Source organism: Lissotriton vulgaris, chromosome 4_1 (genome assembly GCF_964263255.1).
Source record: "Lissotriton vulgaris chromosome 4_1, aLisVul1.2, whole genome shotgun sequence".
NCBI lineage: Eukaryota > Metazoa > Chordata > Amphibia > Caudata > Salamandridae > Lissotriton > Lissotriton vulgaris.
In genome coordinates, this window is record NC_141691.1 from 1,866,443,041 (window position 1) to 1,866,462,061 (window position 19,021).

The following is a 19,021-nucleotide window of genomic DNA, read 5'->3' on the forward strand; positions in this document are numbered from 1 at the left end:
GATTTCACGGTGAGCTTGTTGTCCATGATTCCAAGGTTTCTGGCTTGTTCAAAGGAAGTGGGTGCAGTTTCTAGTTCTGAAGGCCACCAGGAGTAATTCCATGTGTTGCTGCTCCTGCCGAAAATTAGAACTTCAGTCTTGTCTGTGTTCAGCAGACAGTTTTCTTTCAACCAGTCAGTGACGCTTGTCATACATCTGTGGAAGTTGGTTTTGGTGGGGGTGGGGTTGTCAGTGAGTGAGAGGATGAGTTGTGTGTCGCCTGCATAGGAGATGATGTTGAAAACGTGGGCTCTGACGATGTTGGCTAGTGGGGTCATTTATGCGTTGAAAAGGGTGGGGCTGAGGAATGATCATTGGGGGACACCACAGGTGATATCTTGAGGTTTGGAGGTGAAAGGAGGTTTGTGTATTTTCTAGGTTCTTCCAGAGAGGAAGGAGGTGATCCATCTGAGTGCTTCCCCTTGGATGCCGATGTTGTGGAGTCTTTTGATCAGTGTGGTAGGATATGGTATCGAAGGCTGCCGAGAGGTCATGGCGATCAGTGCTTCTGTTGCTCCTAGGTCAGGGTAGATTCAGATGTTGTCAGTGGCTGCGGACAAGGCAGTCTCTGTGGTGTGATTGCAGTTGAAGCTGGATTGGTAAGCGTTGCGTAGCTGATTCTGCTCCAGGTATGTCATGAGTAGCTTGTTAATTATATTTTCCAGTGCCTTCGCTGGGAATGAGAGCAGGGAGATTGGCTGTTAGTTTTTGTGTATGCTGGGGACTGTAGAAGGCTTTTTGAGTAGTGATTTGACTTCGGCACATTTCCAATTATCGGAAATGTTGTGGTGGTGATGAAAGTGTTGAATAGAGTGATTAGTTCTTGGCTGATCCTTATGGTTTCCGAGTTTGAAGATGTGGTGCGGGCAAGGGTCTGTGGGGGCTCCAGAGTGTATGGATTTCATGATGGAGGTGGTATCCTGGGTGGAGGGAAAGTTCCAGGTGGTCAGTCTGTGGTTGGTGTTGGTTGTGGTGGTGGCGTCTCTGTCGGTGAAGTTCGTTGGTGTAGGTTGGGGTTCAAACTTTCTGTATATGGTTGCAATCTTGTCGTGAAAGAAGTTGGTGAGATTGTCGCATGGCTCCTGGGATTGTGTGATGTTTTCATTAGCACCTGGGTTGGAGAATTCCTTCACAATGTTAAAGAGTTCTTTGGTGTTGTTGCCGCTGGTTTCAGTCCATGTAGCTAGTGCTGCCTTCTTTGTTGCTCTCAGCAGGCGGTGATAGAGGTTGAGTGAGATCTTGAAGGCTGCCCTGTCGGAGGTGACTATGCAGGTGCGCCACTGCCTCTCCAGCTGTTTGCTACCTTGCTTAGCTGTTCCGAGTTTGGGAGTGTACCAGCTGGCCTTTTTGGAGGGTTTTCTCTGGAAGCTGCCCTTGATGGGTGCAATGCTGCCGGCACATTCGGTGATCCAGGTGTTCAAATTATTTACTCCCTGTTTGAGGTCAGGGTTGGAGTAGGTTTAGGACGTTTGTCCAGTTGGCCCATGAAGTTTACTTCACGCCCACTTGAGGCTCTTGTCGTCTTGGGGGTTGCGGTGCTGGGGGTGGAGATGCTGCAGTGGATGATGGAGTGATCGGTCCATATGAGTTTGGTGATAGGCTGTAACGGTGACATGACTGTGCTTCTTTTTCCATAATGTGTCAAGGGACCACCTCAAAACTTAGTGGAAAGTGATCTCTAGCATCCATCCAGTATCCTCTCTGTGATGCTAAATTTTCTCTTCATAATTCACACTGACAGAAGCACCTTCAAGCAGATCATTTATACAGTGTATGCTATATGAAACGTGTAAACAAAAACAAATATTTTTGCCAGCTCGGTGCCGGATGTAGACCTTTAGCAAATATAAAGCCAACATTATTTGACAAAAGTGATCTAGCACTGCACTCATTGACGGTGAATCCAGGAACTCCATGTCTGATGGATTTTCCACGCTTTTCTTTGATTCTGTTGCCACCTCTGGGCTCTTTCAATGTTTGTTGTTTTGATGATGCCAAAAACTGTTAGTTATTCTTCAAGAGTTTATGATACGCCAAGACGGTTTAGAATTTTGGAACTAGTTTAGTTTGAACGCAGTCTAAGTTCCTTTCACAGTCAGTTAAAGCTTTGACATCTGTCCTGCTTTATTTTTTGCCTCCTCATTTGCTTTACTGTTGGTTGTATTTTTATTAACTGTGCTATCTTTTTCTTCTAGGATTATCATGTAATCCTGCTTCATGTTTCAAGCAATGAGCAGAACTATGTCTATGATCTTGATACACTGCTACCATTTCCATGTGACTTTAACACCTACGTAAAGGAGGCCTTTAAATCCGATGCCGCTCTCCACCCGCAGTTTAGGAGGTGAGTAGTCACAGTATGTATCTTATGATTGCTGAATTTTTCGTTGCTCAGAAACAAACCAGAGCTTATGTACTACTTCGCTATACCGAGTGTTTGCAACCATAGCAGTGATGTCAAAGGATGTAAGTTATTCTAGGAAGGAAAGCAAGTGGGTCTTGGGTTGGGTAGACCATATATCCCGGGGTTATAGAAGTAAATGAGAGAATATATTGATTTTACGACTGCACCTAGAAGGTGTAAACACAAATACAATTCTGATACTGTCACTCTTATCTGATTAACACTTCACTCATCCATCCATTTTCAGATCTACACCTAAGCTTGTGAAGATTACTCACCAGTCATTATGTTAGCGAAAAGCTTAGAGAAGGCCAGCTTGTCTTTTATCTGATTAGTCAGCATTGCTTTTAAGGTGCTGTCATTGTTGAAGCTCAACAGTTCTGATACCGATTCTACCCTGACACCATTACTTGAAATGAAATGAAATGAAAGAGATTTATAAAGCGCAAACCCGGAGGCATCAAGGAGCTTACTGGGTTAGTCCTAAGGAAGGACAAGTGGTGGAATTGGAGATTCAAAGATCACAAGGACTTGCAACAACACTTTACTTTTCTTTCCATGTCCTGATCTGCAGCAGGGCTTTGGAAGTTGGATTTGCCCTTAACACTAAACTATTGGAACTGATGAGTTCTCTTTGACTCTGAGAATTGACATCAGTATTCGTGCCAGCACATGTTCATCGCTCTGTTTCCTGAGCTCTAGCTGAGTGTTGTAGAGATGTCGCATATTCCATTATGGTTGTTCACCAATCAGAGAAGATCCGTCCAGCTATTGGTGATTGACCACTGAGTCTTTCAAAGTGTTTGCACCACACAAGCAGAGAGATTAAATCATACAAAGTGCATATCTAGCTGGCCCTCTTGCCAGGGGTCCAATGACTACTGCACATTGACTTGCCTATTTATATTTTCAGCAGCTCAACTATTGTGATGACAATGGTTTCCACTTCATAACACTGTAAACTTTAGTGTGCTGCACTAAGTAAGGATGTACATTCAATTAATTGTAAAACATCTAGTTCAACTGTGCTTGGGAATAAATAAACCTACAGTGAGATCACGGGCACTGCACACTTAAGGACGCTGATCCCTCGTTCCCAATATTAAGCAGGCATTGCTGAGAATTGGAATTCTGTGACAAAAACTAGTTGGATGGTGGTAATTTATAATGACATTATGCTTCAGATAATGTTATGCGCATTAATAAAATTAACCTTGATTACTCTTTAAATAAAAGCACTCCCTAATAATCAAAATGAACTTGGATTTATACTGAAGTGTCATGACTATTGGTCATTTAGACTCCATTCTTTTTTTTTTTAATAACACATTTTATTTGGTTATTCTGCACTGTAGCGGACATAAGCCCTGCAAGGATCTGTGTGAGCATTAGGATGACATTCGCATCAATAACCATTTTTATGCTAACGAACAAAACCTGCCAAACAAGCATGTGAAACAATAATACAAACATTATGCAGACATTTGTTAATCTCAATAATTCAGCACATGATTCATCCGGTTCAAATAATACAGTAGGACAGTGCAATAATACAACCAAATGATATAGTATTGGGTGATACACATCAGGGATAGGAGGATGCCACTCATGGACCCTCTTCATGCAGAGGGGGCAGGTCAATTCCTCGATAGGTCGCCCACCATGCCCAGATCTTATGATGTTTCCTGGGGCAACCCCGGGCCTCAAATACAGCAATTGCGGCCCCCATACATTTATCAAGTTCAGTTTTATTTAGACTCCATTCTTAACTCTGAATTGTTTGGAAGATGATTACTCTTCATTTAATGGTGTTGAAGTGGTCATGTGAGTCTTCTGAAGAAAGCCTGTAGGAAAGTAGGATCTGCTTCTATGGTTACCCCCACCTTTTGCCTGGTGCTAAGCTGTATTTTACTAGTCTGACTGAGATCCTGCTAATCAGGACCCCATTCTATCTGCTTTCTCCCTAAATTGTTGTGTTCAGTAGTTGGGTACATACCAGATTGGATACTGGGGTACCCTTATACGTCCCTAGTATATGGTACTAAGGTACCCTGGCATAGGTACCCTAGAGGCCCCCCCATGGGCTGAAGCATGCATTATGCCACTCATGAGAGACCATTCAAAATGAAACTACAGGCCTGCCATTGCAGCCTGTGTAACTGGTGCTAGCACCACTTAATAAATATATAGGTTTCCTGTATCTTGGGTCACTGCACTTAAAACCTATAAGTCACCCCTATAGCAGGCCTTTGCAATCCTGAAGGCAGAGTGCTTGGTTCTAAGTGAGAGGGTGCCTCTGCATGAGCAGGACCCCCCTACAGCCTATGGAGTCAAGCATGTTGGAATCATGCCCCCACACCATAAACGGTGTGGGAAAGCACTAGAAGAGCCCTCCGTTAGGCTCTCAGTGTTCCTGACCCGGACAGCACAAAATAGTTGCTGCTGGCCAGAGACATTTCTGCCCTCATGCTGCTGAGCCAAGCTGGAGCTGGGGAAGACAGACAATAGGTATCATGTCACAGGGAGGTGTGACCACCTCCAAGACATGATTTAGTGTATTGGGACCGAGATGGTGTGCTTACTAGTGCTCTAAGTCTGCATGAGGGGCACATTTGGTGTTCCTGTACATAGTCCAGTTCAAACCAGTCTTGGGAGCTGTTGGCTCCTGCTCTGGCGCAAAACTGGACAAATGACATGGGAGTAACCTCCCACCTGTCCAGACCCTCTCCTGGGATGGTGCCCAGATTCATCCAACCACTTTCCCTAGAGTACTTAAGGGCTTACCTGGGTGTAGGTGGGATAAGATTCCGATCAGACACCACTACTTCTTCAACCGTCTGGGCACTCTGTACTTCTCTGGACTTTGTTTGGGCTCAACTTCGTCTCCCTTCCAGTCTGCTACATCGTCTGTGACTGTGCACCATACAGGAACCTTCCAAGGCCTGTGGGCATCAAAAACACCTGAAGGAATCTCCCTTGGAGTGAAGAAGTCACTCCCCTGCATTCGCAGGCACCGTAGCTTAGTTGACCGATGTGCTGATCCTGAGCTCCTCCGGATTCCATAAGGTTCTGCAACACAGGTGGTGGTTTTCCACAGTTCCTGAGGCCTGCCCTGTCCTCTCACCAAGTTTGAGGCCAATATCCCTTGTGGGGGTTGCAATAACCAAACCACTGTGCACCGCATAAACTTGCAGTTGCAAATGCTTGTTGGCTTCTTTCCAAGAAGATCTTCGGGTTCCAAGTAGCTCCCACCTCGAGCATCTCTTGAGACCACAATCTTCAGCTACACTGCATCTTTGTGCATCGTGGCCGGCATCTTTTGGTGAACTGCTTGAGGTCCTCTAGCAACTTTAGTGCCTCCGGCCTGTGGGTTCATTTGAGGGTCACACTTGTTTCTTTTGGGCTCACCTGATTGCTCGGGGCCTGCTCCGACTCCCCAGCTTTTGGTGAGTCCACTGGACCTTGCTGGTCCCGATGTTGCTCCTTCTTCAATTCCTCTGTTGGTTGCACTTGCCAACGCTTGTTGGTGCTCCCGCCGGACACCGACCCCTCAGCACTCAACATCCTTTGTAGGACAGCTCGTGCACGGCTTCTGGTCCTCACAGCTGCAGAGTCAAGGTCATCGCCATCCATCCTGCAACACCTGACATCGGAGGGCATTCGTCTTCCAAGTTTCCTGGTCACTCCTGAGTGACAATATAAAGGTATAGACCCAGGCCAAACAGAACAAGAAGGCACAAACAAGGCTATTTAAAACAACAAAATGTATAAGACCAAACACAACATGGTACTATACTGATGTATAAAAATAATTTAATTATACTGATATCCTGAGTGACATACACTGTGTCCCCTCTATTTGCAGGTATGTCTCATCTAGAATCCACCTTCGGATTCCACAGACACTTTCTCCTTCTTCAACAGCGGCACTTTCCTGAAGTCCTTCAGTGGGTTCGATAGCAGTTTCCGACACCACTCCACACATATGCACTCGACATCCCTGGTGTAGGTAACATGGGTAATAGGGTATCCACAGATGGGGTGACTCCCCAACCTTCTGTCTACCACAGGGTTTCTTCTGAGTCCACTGGGAAGGGTCCTTAATTCTTAAAACTCCAACCGTGACTTACGCATAGAGTTGTATGGAGCATGCAGTCGTGTTCCCACATTGCACATGCTCTCCGTGGGTTCCCTATCTACTCACCTTGGGTGGTTCCTTGGGTCCCCAGCACTTCTATGTCCTCTCTTGACACAAGTAATGGTTCTTATACCACTTTCTTATGGTTTGGTTCCACTGTCTATTATGTGCTACTTACTGGATTGGGTCCCAGGAGGAGTACTCTGTTCTTGTCAGAGTTGAGCTTGAGGCAGCTGTCACTCATCCAGGTAGCGACAGCCTTCATTATGCTGTGGACGTTGGTTCTGGTGGTTGCAGGTTTGTTGGTGTGGGAGAGGATCAGCTGAGTGTCGTCGGCGTAGGAGACAATGTTGAGTCTGTGGCTTCTGACAATGGCTGTGAGGGAGAACATGCAGACGTTGAAGAGGGTGGGGCTCAGAGAGGAGCCCTGGGGCACTCCACAGCTGATCTCTGGGTTCTGAGAGGAACGGGGGTAGTCTGACTCGCTGGGTTCTCCGGCAAGCAAGGAGTGGATCCAGTCCAGTGCCTTGTCGTGGATGCCGGCATCATGGAGTCTTGTGATTAGGGTGCGGTGGGATACTGTGACAAAGGCAGCTGAGAGGCCCAGTAGGATGAAGTCTCCAAGCTGTGGTTGCTTCGGAAGCCGGATTGGGAGGTGTCCAGGATGTGATTTACAGCTAAGAACGCAGAGAGTTGGTCGTTGATGGCCTTCTCGATGACCTTGGCAAGGAAGAGGAGGAGGGAGATGGGTCTGAAGTTCTTGAGGTCAGTCGGGTCTGAGGATGGCTTCTTCAGCAGGGGGTTGATCTCGGCGTGTTTCCAGTCGTCGGGGAAGGTGGCGGTTTCAATGGAGCATTTGATGGTGCTGCGGAGCAATGGCAGCGGCTGTTCTTTGGAAGATGTGGTATGGGCAGGGATCCGTTAGGGCCCCTGAGTGGATGCTCTTCATGGTCTTGAGTGTGTCTTCTGTTGTGAGCGTGGTCCAGCAGAGCACAGTCTGTTGGTGTGCAGCATGTTGGTGTGCTGTGGTGGTGGGCGAAGTGGCATGATCTGCCTTTCGAAGATCTGCCTGATCTTGTTGTGGAAGAAGGTGGTGAGTTTGTTGCAGAGGTCTTGGGAGGGAGGACCATCTGTGGTCTTGCTGTTGGGCCTGACAAACTCCTTGACGATGGCGAAGAGTTCTTTGCTGTTATGTGCTTTGGCATTTATTCCTTCACGGAGGGCTGTTTTCTTTGTGGTTTTGAGGAGGAGGAGGTGGTGTGCGTTGATGGCAGATTTGAAGGTAGAGTGGGTCTCCTTGTTTTTTTTGTTGGTTTGGTTGTCCTACAAACTAGTTTGTTATGTTCTGTCAACTGTCAAGATTTTGCACATGTGTTGTGGTCTTGCTGTCCATAGCTTAGAGAGTGTTGTGGTGTAAGGGTTCTGCCAGGTGTCAGTTGTTGAGGTTCATTTGATGGTGGACTGAGCAGGTTACTGGTGGAGTTGTGTGCAGAAGATTACTTACACCTCTGTCTGATAAATGTTTTATGTAGTTTTCACTGGATCAACAACAGACTTAACGCTGATGGTGAGACTGCTGACAGTAGGAACCCAAGGTATATTGAGGTCTTTAAGGGACCATAAAAAGAAGGAACGCACCTGTGCCTTGGTACCAGCCAGAAGCACGAAGCATTTGCAGTTCAGAGAATAGGGAGCTTTAGAATTAAGTGGAGCTGCTGCTCTGCATCTGGTTTCCAGTCCTGCACCAATGCATTCTTTTCATTGGGCATGGCTGCTCATCATGCTCTGTGGTCAGCGGCGGCTACTCTGCTATGGTGGAAGAGCATCACCCACCCCCTTCCAACAGCTGCAAAACTGGAAAAAGAAAACATTAATAATCCATGTTTATTATCGTTTTATTTTCTCCTACAGTGGAGTCTTGGGGCGGGCCAGGGGATGACAGGTACTGAGGGGGAGTGTTGTGCATGATGGTTTGGCTGGCCGTTTCAGGTCAGCCAATCCGTCATGCTCACTGAAGCTCTCTCCAACCCGAGCTGCATTGTAGAGTTGACGAGAGCAGGCACAGGCTCCTAGTCTAACTGGGAGCGCACATCCTCGGCACTCAGGCCAATCAGGATTGGCCACAGTGCACTCTCAGGGCCTGTGCTTGCAGAAGAGAGAGGCGCGATGCAGGTAAGTGATTGTGATTTTTAAAAAAATGTTTACGCCTTGTTCGTCTACACTCCCCCGTCCCTCTATGACATGCCCCAACCCTACCACTGTATCAATGCCCTGGCCGCTACTGCCTGTGGTGTTGAGCCTCTGCATGTATGCTTCAGATGTGTGGGAGTGGCATGTGCCCCATCGTTGAACTCTAAGCATGGTGTTCCCGGTGTGCACTGTAAGCCAGAACTGCCCTAGTTCAGCCGCCTGTTGTCCTGTTACACACAGTACCTTCTTCGGACGAAGCAGCGGGGTTGTCTGCCTCGTGGTCGGGGCCTGCGTTGCTGTGGTCTGTCCTGGCAGGAAAGCGGTGTTGCAACTGGCCTCGATGGGCTGTACACGAGGGGTTGAGACAGACTCAGCTGCCCGGGTTAAAAGAAAAGCAGATGCACCGGGGGGTTGCATACGAGCTGCCTGCGTTGGTGCACAGCGTTGGATTCCACTTCCCCGAAGGCAGGCTGATACAGTGCAGTCATCACCCACAACTCCGTGTCACATAGGCAACATGTTGGGAAGGAATACGGCAATGAATTCAGTCGGCACACACCACCTTGAAATTGAAATTGAAAGGAATTTATTGAGCGCACGATGACCAAGCGGTTTCTTGGCGCTAAGGACAGATGTGAGAGGAGAACTACTCACTCAGCGAATGCTTGTAAAAACAGCCAGGTTTTCAACAGTTTGCAGAACTCCATGTAATAAGCCGTAGTTCTCATAGTAAACAGTAAGGAGTTCCAAAAGGCAGGGGCCAGATAGGAAAAACACCGGCCACCATGTTTCTCCCTTTTAAAGCGGGTGGCATGCAATACATTTTTAGTAGAGGAACGAAGATCACAGGTGGGAATGTAAGGCTTGAGTTTGGAGGACACAAATAAAGGGGCAGATCCAGCTAATGGGAAACATCCTAAACAACGAAGTTTGAATACCGAGTCACCTAAACCACGAATCCCGAACAACGACCAATCCGTTAACAACGACATCATTTACAACAACTTACTTAAACCACAGGCACGTTGGGGGTATAGTACCTCGATTTAAAAAATGTCTGCACTCTCAATGTGGGCTCAGATGATTGCGGGGCTGCAGCCGGACTTCATCCTACCAGCTTGGACGCACATCACGGAATAGCTTCACAAGAACTGTCATGCTCATTGCCCCCTGGTATGACTCACTCGGCAACTGGCATGCGTGTAATGACTATTGCAGGGCTGCAACCGGCCTTCATTTTAGCAGCTCAATTTAATCCACGACTGCACCCCCTAAAACATGAATTATTCGGTAACAGGCATGCGGGCACCGACCATTGCGGGGCTGCAGCCGGACTTCATCATTCCACGTCGGGGCAATAGCATCCTGCTTAGCACCTCGATTTAAAAAAACGTCTGCACTCTCAATGTGGGACTAGACGATTGCGGGGCTGCAGCCAGACTTCATCCTTCTAGCTTGGATGCACGTCGGTGGAATAGCATCACAAGACCTGTCATGCTCATTGCCCCCTTGCATGACTCACTCAGCAACTGGCATGCATGTTCTGACTATTGCGGGGCTGCAACCTGGCTCCATCATTAGCAGCTCGATTTAATCCACGACAGCAACCCCTAAAACATGAATTATTCGGTAACAGGCATGTGGGCACAGACCATTGCGGACTGCAGCCAGACTACATCCTTCCAGGTTGGCAGCACATCGGGAGAATAACTTCGTAGGGAATTGTCTGGCATTGGTGCTGGTGGTTCGGTGACTGGGTACAAGGCGTTTGCGAGTCTCTCCCATCCGCCGCATAAAAACTGTCATGCTCATTGCCACCCCCCATCACCCCCTCCCCGTAACACCCCCCCCCCCCCCGCCCCTCCCCATGACTCACTCGGCAGGCGACCAGGACCGGTGGCAAACGCCTGGTAAGGTCAGTGTTTCCTAGCGTTAATTACTGACTTTATGTAGTATGTTCGGTTTTCAAAAACATGACTATATTAGAATATACGCTAATTTAAGGCTTATCAACTGACTATTGTTTATTTAAAAAATGATCTATTAATATATATTTTTTTTAAATGTCCAAAACATGTGGATTAAAAAGAACATATTGGTGAAAATGGGTAATGAACAATTTAAATATATTTCGTGGTTTAGGAACTCGAAGTTAGAAATGTAGTTGTTTGGCATTGTTCGGTGTTTAGCCTTCATGGTTAAGGAATTTGTTGTTTAGGCAGTAGTTGTTCAATCATACATCCCCAGCTAATGCCTTAAAGATCAAGCAACCAAGCTTAAACAAAGAGCGTTCAGTGAGGGGTAACCAGTGAAGGTATTTAAGAAGGGGAGTGGTGTGATGGGATTTAGGAAGTTTAAAGACTAGCCTTGTGGCTTGATTTTGAATAAGTTGAAGACTGCGGGTATACCGACACACAGAGCATTCGCGAAATCCAGACGCGAGATAACCAGAGCTAGCAAAATCGATTTGAGCGCCTCGATGGAAAAAAAACGGGAGATCTTGCGTATAATGCACAAATTAAGAAAACATGAGGACACCACAGCACTGACTTGATGTTGCATAGAAACGTCACTGCTGACTTTGATGCCTAAGCTTTTAACAGTGTGAGAAGGGGAAGGGGGAGAACCAAGGGAGGAGGGTCAGAAGGTAGAAGACCAGGGACTAAGGACACCATCGGTAAGGACCAGTTCGGTCTTATCTGGATTGAGCTTGAGGTGGTTCATGGTCATCCAGTCGCTGATAAAGGTCATGACAGACTGAAAATTAAGAATGGAAAGGGGGAAGATGAGATATTAAAGGTGAGCTGGAGATCGTCAGCGTAATTAAATATAGTGACGTCCAGTTTGTGAAGGGCCAAGATAAGAGGAAGAATATAAAGATTGAAAAGTAGGGAAGAAAGAGAAGAACCCTGAGGGACACCACAAGTGACGGGGCAGGCTGTGGCTGAAAAGCCAGCTAACTGGACCGCCTGATAACGGTTCTCCAAAAATGAGGAGATCCAATCCAAAGCGGATCCCCGTAGGCCAGCACTCTTGACACGGTCGACCAAAATAACATGGTCAACCGTGTCAAATGCGGCCGCGAGATCCAGAAGGACCAAGGCCTGGAAGGAATTCCCGTCGGAGCCACGTCTAAGTTCATCGAGAACCGTAAGAATGACGGACTCAGTTGAATGCACAGGACGAAAGCCCGCTTGATGAGAGTCTAAAAAATTAGAGGTCTCAACAAACTGGCTTAGACAGGATGTAACGTGGCTCTCTAGAAGCTTCCCCAAAAAGGGAAGTAAAGAAATGGGACGAAAGCTAGTAGGGAGGGAGGGGTCGGCCCCTGTCTTCTTCAAAATGGGTATAACTTTAGCAGATTTGAAAAGGTCAGGGACCACCCCCAATGTGAGAGAGTTGTTCAGCAAAGAAAGGGGGGATCAGGACAGGCGGAGAAGACCTCCTTCAGTAGGTAAGCTGGACAACTATTAGTAGGGGAGCCGGATTTAACTTTAGAAAGCAAAATAGAACAATTTTCCCTGGAGATGTGAGGAAACTGGTCCACAGATTGGATGTTGGGCTGAGGAACAGGGCAGACAAAATTGGGAGAGGGAGGGGGAATATTTGCTTCATTAATAGTGATTTTCTCAATGAAATACTCATTGAGGGAATTACAAAGAGCTTGTGAAGGGAAGGGTTTAGGGGTAGCCCTTGTAGATGTAGCAAGGTCATGAACAATAGAAAATATGTCCTTAGATTTAGATGAAAGGAGAATTTTGGATGTGAAGTAGTCTGACTTGGCCGAAAGAATAGATTTTTTGTAATCAATGACTAAGGTGCGATAAATACATTTTAAAGTAGGGCAGTAGCCAAGCCTCCATTGGCGTTCCGCTCGCCTTAGAGCCAGTTTTTAAAATTTTAACTCAGATGAAACCATCTGTTAGAATCATGGAGGCGTCAAGTTTTCAGTAAATTAAGGGGCGCCAGCTGGTCACAGGCAGAATAAAGCCAGTGGTTAACTGCCGTGGCCTGGTCATGGAGAGAAAACCCAGCAAAATCAGGACGAGAGGACAGAAGAGAAGAACAAAGGAGGGACTTATCCACACGTCCCCAATTGCGGACCCAGGTGTTGAGAGGGAGCGAGTATTTACCCATCTCCTTGAGGTCAAGGGTAAAGGAGATGAGATGGTGGTCGGACCATAGGCAGGAACTAATAGTTGGAGTAGAAATGTCTAAGTTGGTCGACCAAACCTGGTCTAAGATATGACCATGGATATGGGTAGGGGAATGTATATGCCGATCAAAATTCAAATTACAAAGGAGATCAGTAAAATCTTTAGAATGAGAATCCTCCCGAGGATTGGAAGGCCAAAAGTTGAAGTCACCTAGCACTAGGAGGCGAGAGTTGTTAACAACTAAGGTGGCCAGCAGTTCCCCAATTGCATGGGTAAAAAGGGGCATATTCTGCGGAGGATGGTAAAAAAGGGCACAAATTAAAGGAGCAATGGTGGAGGTCGATCTAATAATAAGGTAATCTACTGATGGAATAACTACGGAAGAAACCGGCAAGAAATGGAGTTTCTAATTAATAATAATCACTACGCCACCTCCGGATTTCTCAGCTGGCCGGTCAGAGCGCAGAATGTAATAAGGATCCGGGACGGCCGCCAGGATATCAGGGGAGGAATCCGGAGACAGCCATGTTTCGGTTAAAAACAAAATGTCAGTCCTAACTAGGTCCAAAAAAGCTCAAGCTGATGCTTAACCAGGGATCGAGTATTGAGAAGATAAACTGACAGGGTCTTTGGGGCAGGCTGTTTTGAGGAAAGTGATAGAGGAGGGGGGTGTCCAGCAAGGGGTGAGGAACATGACAGAGGACCTAACAAGGGGAGAGAGGATGCGGTAAAATTGGCGTTTGAAGTACCTAGTGCTTGAATTCTTAAAAGGGTATGGTCCAGGAACGCCCAATTACCCTGAAGATCAAAGAGTTCTTGGGAGGAATACCTGTAAAATTGAGCAGGGTGTCTTGCCCCTTGTCCCGACCTGTCGCGGACGGGCGCAGGCGGGCTTACCTTTGGCTTACCTTCGGCGCGCCAGCGGCGTGCCCGCTGCGCACGTCCGCTGCGCGCGATGTAAGGCATGTGGGCTATGTAGGCAGGCGAGGAGAGCATGTTGCCGGAGACTCTGCCCCCCCCCCCCAAGATCAGGTGGTTACTCGGCCTCCTCACACGCCCTCCGCTCAATCAGGCGAGCCTGCGTCGGACCGGGGCGGTGAAGATGAGAAAACCGGGAAGGGGAGCCAAGGCACCTGCAGAAAGATGAGTCACCTTCAGGCCGGTAAGAAAATGATTGCAGAAGGTGTAAGGCGACTGCTAGGGAAGAAAAAAGATAGGAGCTCCTAGACTTATGTCGCCCAAAGTAAGATACAGAAAATAATAATTTTTAAAAATTCACTGTTGAGCACAGTTAAAATAAAGTAGCGAAGACTTATGTGAGGAGGAAGTCCCGCTTACACGCGTCCGCTGCGCGTGGTGTAAGATATGTGGGCTATGTAGGCAGGCGAGGAGAACGTGTTGCCGGAGACTCCACCCCCCAAGATCAGGTGGTTACTCGGCCTCCTCGCACGCCCTCCGCTCAATCAGGCGAGCCTGGGTCGGACCTGGGCGGTGAAGATGAGAAAACCGGGAAAGGGAGCCGAGGCGCCGGCAGAAAGACAAGTCACCTTCAGGCCGGTAAGAAAAAGCTTGCCGAAGGTGTAAGGGGACTGCTAGGCAAGAAAAAAGATAGCAGCTCCTAGACTTATGTCGCCCAAAGTAAGGTACAGAAAAGAATAATTTTTAAAAATTCACCGCTGAGCACAGTTAAAATAAAGTAGCCAAGACTTATGTGAGGAGGAAGATCTTAGTGCTGGTCAGGCATGAAGCGCCGATATTTGACAAAATGAATTGCGGATTTTGGTTAAAGTAAAGCGCTGATCCTTGTTGAGATCAGCTGCAAACTAACAGGTTGCAATGTCCAACAGCAGTGATAGGAAGATGAAGTATTTGATGACCCTTAGACTTCATGAACAGGGGGAAAGTCAGCAAGCCATTGAGGTTACCTTTGGTGTCAAAGGTTGTAGAGAGAAGATCCAATCCTTCACAGCAATCAGCAGGCAGCAGGCCAACACAAGAGTGCAGTTTGCAGAGGGACAGTCCCTCCTTCACCGCAGCTCCTCTTCCTGACCGAGTCTCCTCAGGTCCCATAAGTGAACTGAGTACATGGTGTCAGAGGTCCAGTACTTATACCCAAAAGTGCCTTTGAAATGAAGGTGACTTCAAAGGAAAGTCTTTGAAGTTCACAGGTCCCCTTTCAGCCCAGTCCTGTCTTCCAGGCTAACTGTGGGGGGTTGATCAGTGCTTTGTATGAGGACAGGACACTACCTATTGAAATGTAGGTGTATCCATTCCCTCTGGCCCAGGAAGACTCATCAGTATGCAGATGAATGCAGATGCCCTGAAGTATTCTATGTTAGTGGCTGTCTAGAGGGAATGCAAAAAGTGTAGCCTCGCTCCCGCCCTACCATAGCAAACTGCAGTGTCCCGGGGGTGGGCACCCGGGGACACTACAGGATCCGGCCCTGGGGGGTGGTGGTCCCCGCGGCTGAGGGGTCTGTCACGGACCCCTCAATTTAAATATGTAGTGCCCCGGAGAGGTGGTGGTCCCCGGGGCGCTTGGGGGGGCTTGAGTCCCCACACAAGTTTTAAATTTTTTATTTTTTTTAAAAGAAGCCATGGGGGTGGCGGTCCCCGGGGCAGTGGGGGGCTGTGAGCCCCCCGCATTCATCATGTTAAAGCCCCGGGGGGTGACGGTCCCCGGGGCTCGGGGGCTTTAGAGCCCCCCCCATCATTATATATTTAAGCCCCGGGGGTGGCGGTCCCCGGGGCTGGGGGACTGTGTGCCCCCCTGCTAGAATACATACTCTGCCCCCGGGGGTGGCGGGCCCCGGGGCAGTGTGGGGGGGATTGGGCCCCCCACACTTTATTTCTATAAAGCCCCTGGGATTTGCCCCCCCCCCCAGGGCTAATTAACATTAAAGTGGGGTTTCGGTTTTTTTTTGGGATAGGCAGGATACGCGTACCCTACGTGCATCCCGCGATTTAAAAAACAAAAGCAAAACATTTTTTCTTGTGGGACCCCCTAAGCAGGCCTAGGGGGTCAGGGTGTTTCTACCCTGCCCCCTTTTCTTGTTTTTCGCGTTTCTTTTTCTGTTTTCTTGCACCTTAGTTCTACCGAGGCACAAGATGGCTGCCAACCCTTCCTGGTTTGGAGTGTTAACAGCCAATTAGCATAAAGGTCGTGCTCAGGAGGATACGCGTACCGTACTTTGTCCATAGATATATCTATGATTTTACTTTTAATTTTCTCAGGAACTACTGCACGGATTTTCACCATTTAACAAAAAGCGTAATCTGCTAACCAAACTCTTACCTTTTTGCCAAATTTGGTGTAATTCCGTTCAGCAGTTCGGGCTGTGGACGCGCTTAAAGGTCCCTATGGAAAATTGCATGGGGAAAACACACTTTGGGACCCCCCTTTTTTCTCAGCCCCTGTTTCACGAATCACCCCGAAACATTCGGGGAAGGAGAGGAGCGGAGCGGGCCAACTTCTTGGAGAATTTCGTGAAGATTCGTTGACCGGCGCCAAAGTTATTCCAAATAGAATGTTGCAGATTTCCTATGGAAACTAGGTCCTAACTATAACTACCTACTGGCGACCGCTAAGCTTGCAAGCATGCTGGTTCTTGTAGTGTCCTGATCGGCACGATGTTGATTACTCTCCAGTGGGTGATGTGCTACTTGGATGCTGCTGTTTGAAATGACGGAATCCCTTTGCATGCCACTTTCAGGTTGCTAGGGGGCCTCACCAAAGTCTGGTCCTTGGCGGCTGCCTGCTGCCCTATATGCTCGTGCAACGTCCCAAATGTTGTCCAAAAGTCGGGCAGCCTCGGCGCTCTTATAGGCGGTGCGTATCTTGAGGCGGGACAGCCTCTAAACATGAACCATGGCCTCTCGAGTTGAAAGGTAATTGAGCCGCAGTCAAATCCGGTCAGTTAAAATGCTTTTATTTCATGCTGCAGAGCGGTAACAATCCACATTCTCCCAATGCATTTCGGTCGGTGCTTCGACCTTCTTCAGGGGAGGGGGCCGCGACATCACACAGGCTTGAACAGTTCACTAATCAGCTTCGCTCTCTTCAAGATAATCGCCATCTAGTGGCCACCCCTCCGGGGCTGACTAAGCTTGCAAGCATGCTGGTTCTTGTAGTGTCCTGATTGGCACGATGTTGATTACCCTCCAGTGGGTGATGTGCTACTTGGATGCTGCTGTTTGAAATGACGGAATCCCCTTGCATGCCACTTTGAGGTTGCTAGGGGGCCTCACCAAAGTCTGATCCTTGGCGGCTGCCTGCTGCCCTATATGCTCGCGCAACGTCCCAAATGTTGTCCAAAACTCGGGCAGCCTCGGCGCTCTTATAGGCGTTGCGTATCTTGAGGCGGGACAGCCTCTAAACATGATCCATGGCCTGTCGAATTGAAAGGTAATTGAGCCACAATCAAATCGGGTCAGTTAAAATGCTTTTATTTCATGCTGCAGCGCGGTAACAATCCACATTCTCCCAATGCATTTTGGTCGTTGCTTCGACCTTCTTCTGGGGAGGTGGCCGCGACATCACACAGGCTTGAACAGTTCGCTAATCAGCTTTGCTCTCTTCAAGATAATCGTTATGTAGTGGCCACCCCTCCGGGGCTGCCTAAGCTTGCAAGCATGCTGGTTCTTGTAGTGTCCTGATTGGCACGATGTTGATTACCCTCCAGTGGGTGATGTGCTACTTGGATGCTGCTGTTTGAAATGACTGAATCCCCTTGCATGCCACTTTCAGGTTGCTAGCGGGCCTCACCAAAGTCTGGTCCTTGGCGGCTGCCTGCTGCCCTATAAGCTCGTGCAACGTCCCAAATGTTGTGCAAATGTCGGGCAGCCTCGGCGCTCTTATAGGCGGTGCGTATCTTGAGGCGGGAAAGCCCCTAAACATGAACCATGGCCTCTCCAGTTGAAAGGTAATTGAGCCGCACTCAAATCCGGTCAGTTAAAATGCTTTTATTTCATGCTGCAGCGCGGTAACAATCCACATTCTCCCAATACATTTCGGTTGGTGCTTCGATCTTCTTCAGGGGAGGGGGCCGCAACATCACACAGGCTTGAACAGTTCACTAATCAGCTTCTCTCTCTTCAAAATAATCGCCATCTAGTGGCCACCCCTCCGGGGCTGACTAAGCTTGCAAGCATGCTAGTTCTTGTAGTGTCCTGATCGGCACGATGTTGATTACCCTCCAGTGGGTGATGTGCTACTTGGATGCTGCTGTTTGAAAAGACGGAATCCCCTGGCATGCCACTTTCAGGTTGCTAGGGGGCCTCACCAAAGTCTGGTCCTTGGCGGCTGCCTGCTGCCATATATGCTCGTGCAACGTCCCAAATGTTGTCCAAAACTCGGGCAGCCTCGGCGCTCTTATAGGCGTTGCGTATCTTGAGGCGGGACAGCCTCTAAACATGAACCATGGCCTCTCGAGTTGAAAGGTAATTAAGCCGCACTCAAATCCGTTCAGTTAAAATGCTTTTATTTCATGCTGCAGCGCGGTAACAATCCACATTCTCCCAATTCATTTCGGTCGGTGCTTCGACCTTCTTCAGGGGAGGGGGCCGCAACATCACACAGGCTTGAACAGTTTACTAATCCGCTTTGCTCTCTTCAAGATAATCGCCATCTAGTGGCCACCCCTCCGGGGCTGACTAAGCTTGCAAGCATGCTGGTTCTTGTAGTGTCCTGATTGGCACGATGTTGATTACCCTCCAGTGGGTGATGTGCTACTTGGATGCTGCTGTTTGAAATGACGGAATCCCCTTGCATGCCACTTTGAGGTTGCTAGGGGGCCTCACTAAAGTCTGGTCCTTGGCGGCTGCCTGCTGCCCTATATGCTCGCGCAACGTCCCAAATGTTGTCCAAAACTCGGGCAGTCTCGGCGCTCTTATAGGCGTTGCGTATCTTGAGGCGGGACAGCCTCTAAACATGAACCATGGCCTCTCGAGTTGAAAGGTAATTGAGCCGCACTCAAATCCGGTCAGTTAAAATGCTTTTATTTCATGCTGCAGCGCGGTAACAATCCACATTCTCCCAATGCATTTCGGTCGGTGCTTCTACTTTCTTCAGGGGAGGGGGCCGCGACATCACAC

The 19,021-nt window shown here is 48.3% G+C and overlaps 1 protein-coding gene across 1 annotated transcript in view; it reads left to right on the forward strand.

Annotated features, from left to right (window-relative positions):
* The window catches only part of NTAQ1 (N-terminal glutamine amidase 1), a 147,804-nt gene that overhangs the window by 84,028 nt on the left and 44,755 nt on the right, over nucleotides 1-19,021 (forward strand). Inside the window, exon 4 of the mRNA XM_086966185.1 lies at nucleotides 2,235-2,383. Within this exon, the coding sequence (XP_086822311.1) occupies nucleotides 2,235-2,383 (149 nt within the window). The remainder of the gene's footprint in view (nucleotides 1-2,234; nucleotides 2,384-19,021) is intronic.